The sequence below is a fragment of the Phocoena phocoena genome, chromosome X, assembly GCF_963924675.1.
Source record: "Phocoena phocoena chromosome X, mPhoPho1.1, whole genome shotgun sequence".
NCBI lineage: Eukaryota > Metazoa > Chordata > Mammalia > Artiodactyla > Phocoenidae > Phocoena > Phocoena phocoena.
Genome location: NC_089240.1, coordinates 78,246,808 through 78,251,893, shown reverse-complemented (window position 1 = coordinate 78,251,893; position 5,086 = coordinate 78,246,808). Strand labels below are relative to the sequence as shown.

The 5,086-nt window shown below is 33.9% G+C and overlaps 1 protein-coding gene across 1 annotated transcript; it reads right to left on the bottom strand.

The window, feature by feature from the left end:
* Positions 1-3,555: 3,555 nt before the first annotated feature.
* On the bottom strand, positions 3,556-4,305 carry FAM133A (family with sequence similarity 133 member A). The gene has a single exon (XM_065900211.1). The coding sequence runs from the start codon at positions 4,303-4,305 to the stop codon at positions 3,556-3,558; it is 750 nt and encodes a 249-aa protein (XP_065756283.1).
* Positions 4,306-5,086: the final 781 nt, after the last annotated feature.

Sequence of the window (5,086 nt, the reverse complement as noted above, 5' to 3'; positions counted from 1 at the left end):
AATAATGGTGATGATGATGATGATAGGAAGAGGAGGGAAAAGAAGGGATAGCATTCACTGAGTATTTGCTATGTTCCAAGAACTGTGTTAAATGCTTTAAATGTTATTTTGTTTTATTCTCATAGCAACCATAGAGATAGATACTGTTATTCTTCTGATTTTTACCTGAGGAAACAGACACATAAAAGGTGAATTAACTTACATAGGGTCACACATCAAGAAATGGCAGGGTGAGAATTTTAACATAGTGCTTAGCCAAGAGCCAGCGCTCTTAACAACTTGAGTCCATAGATACACAAAATACATAATACAAGGTGGATTGAGGTGTGTCATGAAAGAGTCAAATAAAAGTGATAGAGTCACCTGAAGAAAGAACACATCTTATTTGCGGCTCAGGAAGGACTAGAAAGAACACATCTTACTTGCAGCTCTAAAGTACATGGGTATGTTTGAATATTTGACTACAATTTTCATGAGTCATGAAGTAGCTTCAAACCTATATCACAAATTAAATACTTATTTTTTTGGTAAAATAAATATGGTCAAACAGAAAATGACTACAGAATCACAATGTCAAAGGTGAAACTTTCTCAAAATAAATTTATAATAGACAAAGAAACTATCACAAGATATAAAACCAGAACCCCCAATTCTAGTCATTCTCCTTATCTCCAATCTAATCCTTTATTTTCAGCCTGAGATCTTTCAAACTCTTCTTTTTGTGCTTGCAATTACATTCCTAATCTAGATTGTACTGATTTTCCCCCTCTCCTGTCTACTTTCTTATTGACTTTCCCACTGCTTCCCTTCCCACAGTTAGTTGAATATTATGGCTAAAGCTATTCTTATGAATCACATAAAGCACATCACTAATAACAACTTTAGTGCTTTTCACATAAAGGATAAGTTATTTTGCTTTCAGTCTGGAGGCTACATATTAAATGTTCACCTATATCTACTTAGTCTATTGTCCTTTACATATTTCCATACCACTTTTCTCTACCATCATCTATACTAACATCTAAAGAATAGCATCCCTGTTCTTTATTGAGTTCCCATGAGTGCTTTTAAAATTGCCTTCCTAAAACATTTACTGGAAGATTGTTTTGGCCATAATCAGAGGAATAATGAAGTAATTTTACTTCCTAGACAGTCAGCATTGCTGATAAGTATGAAACATGCCAGACCACCCTCTTCTTCAGTCATTACATAAAAACCAATGTTATTTTATTAAATAACATTTACTTCTGCTATGGCATAAGTGATCACCTCTGAATCATTCTGCTGACTACACAAAGATGTGATAGAAAATACGTGAATTATTTTATGTAAATAATGAAACAGACATTCTAGAGTTCTATATTACTATTTAGAGTAGGATAGGTGATTGCTGTGGTAATAAAAAAGACCCAAAATCTCAGTAGCTTAACACATAACAGTTTATTTCTCACACTCAGAACATTCACTGTAAGTCCATCAGCTCTCCAGGGCAGGTCCCTTACAAATAGCGACTTAGAGATACAGGTTGCATCCATCTTGTAGGTACACTATTTGGAGGACACTGCTTTCAGGTCCTCATGGCAGGTAAAGAGAGCTGGAGGGTCACGCAGGACTTTTTACTGCTCCGGTATTGAAACGACACATCACTTCTGTTTACAATCTCTCTGTAATCCCTCTGCTAGAAGTAATAAATGGCATTGCCTAACTACAAGGGGCTGGGAAGTGAATGGGGGCACATAGATATTTGATAGCTGTTAATGTCTTTGCCACATTCTACAAATAATATAAGCTTTTTTTCATATTTTAATGAAAAACAATTTTTGAAAAACTCTATATGGATAGAAAATATCTCTTAAATGCAATAGTTTTTATCAGCATATAGACATATATTTTAGGAAACAGCTAAAGTTATGAAGCTTCAATGTGACCTAACAAGGCATTACATTTATAATGGTCCAAGAATGTTACTGAGAGATTCCGGGGTATGCACTGCAAAAATTTGGGGACCTAGTATGTTATTTATCTACCAGATGTTTTCTATCTTTATAATAATTTTACTTGTGATTCAAGGGAGCTGACATGAAATCAGCTATTTAAAAAAATAGCTATTTATTCTCTCCTCATGCTAAAATACTTTGTACATATGACATTACAATTAGCACATCCTCTGTAACAGGTGCTTTTGTTAGACATCAATTTATAATTCATATTACTCTGATATAAAAAATGTAGATTAAAAATAAATTTCAACTTATTTCAGCATAGTGGCAAACGTGATTCAGCAACAAACACAAGGCAACAAACTCCAAATGTTAGTAAAATGTGAAACAGAAAGATTATAATCTCCTAAATTTAACTCCTATTTTAATTCAATATTAATGCTTAAGACAAGAAATTTTTAAACAGCATAGTTGCTAAGATTTTGGCAGTAGTTTTATGTAACAAGACATACAGTGTACTAAAGGTCTGGCACTCAACTTGCTTACAGTAAACCAGCTTCAATATGAAGGCATTAAATATTTTTTAAAAACCTTCTTTTTACATGCTAAATATTTTGGCAAGTGTGCAATTAAACACAGTCATGAAATTAAGATAGTAAGATTAAGAAATTACAAACTTGAAACTTGTATCCTAAGCATAAATCATATAAAAAAGGATTACTGGTTATATAGAATATCTCTGGATAATCAAAAATTAATAGTATATAGCATGCAAAATATTTCAGAATCTTTATTAATCAAAAAATACCAGGGTCTATTTAAAATTATTCCCCTCCAAAGGGTATCAAAGTTAATTCAAATCATGTAACACTCTAACACTAAATATTATTCAGTACTGTCGAAATGGAGGTAAATTTCATAAAACTGGGGCCTTACATATACTGTAAATTGCTGTCTTTCTTGTTCATGTGAAACAGCACACATTACTAAGTAATAAAAGAATGGCTGCTGCACTGGCAAAAATAGAATGTGTAAGGATCAAAGGCACACTATTCAGCTCGCCAAAGTGAGAGCAAACTCTTTTTCCCCCACAAACCCTTTCCCCATGTAAACAAAATTTCATTAAGGAGAAAAGAAAACTAAACTAAACTTTTCATCTTCAAAAGTAAGTATTTTGAGACAATGTTAAGTCCATGCTTCAAAAATGTCAGCTATCGTCGCCTGGATATTTCTGATTATATTTTAAAGATGTAGCCAAATTCGATACTTTTAACATCAGATCCACTGTTTGGTCATAATTATTTACCATCTAAAACATTTTACTTTAATTCCAAACATTTAAACCACTAGTATAACAACATGGTTTTGCTCTCAGAAGAATTAGCCAGTGGAGGGAAAAACACACAAAAAAACCCAAAATCCTACATTTAAGCTGCAGGCAACAATTATGGCCCTTTCTGGCACAGTAGCATTTGACTGGCAACTCAAAGTCCAGGAATAATTCTACTAACACAGGGAAACTCATGCATTTTGGTAAATATGCCCTAACATTCACAGATGAATTTCCTTTACACTTGCTTTTTTCAATAGGGAAATCTTGCTTTTTTTCTTGATATTATCCGGACTTGTGACTTGAACCTGACTTCTTTTTCTTCTTCTTACTATGTTTTTTGTGCTGTTTCTTCTTCTTCTTCTTTGCTTTTTCCATTGCTTTTTCTCGCTCTTCACGTCTTCTCTTCTTTTTTGCTTGTACCTCCTCTTCATAATCTGATTCTGATGAGGACTCTGATGATAAAGGTTTATCCTCGGGACAAGTCTTCTTTCTTTTTTTGCTGAGACTTCTAATATACTTTTCTTTGTCTGTTTCATCCTTTGACTTCTTTTTCTTTTTTACAGATTCTTTGCTCTCTGATTCAGATTCACATGTAGAGCTTTCTGATGATTTGTATGAACGGTTCTTCTTTTTCTTTCTCTTTTTTCCTTGTTTCTTTTCCTCATCCTCAGAATCTGAAGAACTGCTTGAAGAATCAGAGCTTGATGTAGAAGAAGATGAAGACTGACAAGATTTCTTCTTTTTCTTTTTCTTTCTTTCTCTTTTTTTGGATGAGCTCTCATTTCCACTCAATAATTTCTCTCTGCTTTTTTCTAGTTCCTTCTTCCAATTCTCATTCATTTTTTCTTCAAATTCAGCTAATGCCTTGGAGCCTTTCTTTTTATTTTCTAATTGTTTCTTCACTTCTTCCCAGGTGGGCCTTGGTCGATTCAGATAATCTTGTATTGTGGGGCCTGCAGATTGAGATGGGCCCCTCCATCTGGCCATTGCTATAGGATTCATATAGGCCACCCGATTGTCCCGCTTTCCCATGGTGCCTGATGGTTCCCAGAGCCGACTCTCAGTTGCTAAAGAGAATAAAGATAGACATTCTCCTTAAATTCTTCATCTGCTAGTATACCAAGTGGGCTCCATTCTGTGAGAGAAGCAGATGCAATGATTACAAAACACCTTTAATATAAGACAAAGTAAGCACATAAGTTTAATTGGTCACTGTCTATCACATAGCACAGTAGAAAAATTTCCAAAATCTTAGACCTTGAGAAAAAAGAATATACACACAAGATTTTTGCATGTTTTAGACGTTGTGGTATTAATATAACATAAAGTGTTTTTTATATCTCATGTAAGGTTCTGTTATCTAAATTTTTTAATAACTATTTCCTTTTATATTGTATGATAATTACCTTTTTTTTCTTTCTTTCTGCCTTATATGGTATAAAGCGAGAGAGGAATTTCTATAGCTAAATTCTATACCAGGCAGACCTTCTCCATTTTAGTAGAGTGCAGCACAATCCACTCTACTCTTTGATAGAAACCTAGGAGTCATACCTGAAAAATCCTTCTCCTCAATTCTCACAACCAATTCATACTAAATCCTGCTGTTTAAACCCCCACAACAATAGGTCTCATGTCCATTCACTTTTCTCCAAATATATTGTCATCAACATAGTCCAGGTACTGTCATTTTTCATTTGGACTATTAATCTCTAGTATCTATTGTTTATTATCTGCCAGGGACTGCTTAGTGTTGTGCAGTGGATTATCTCATTCAGCCTCCAGACTAACCCTACGAAGTTGATCCTATTATTAT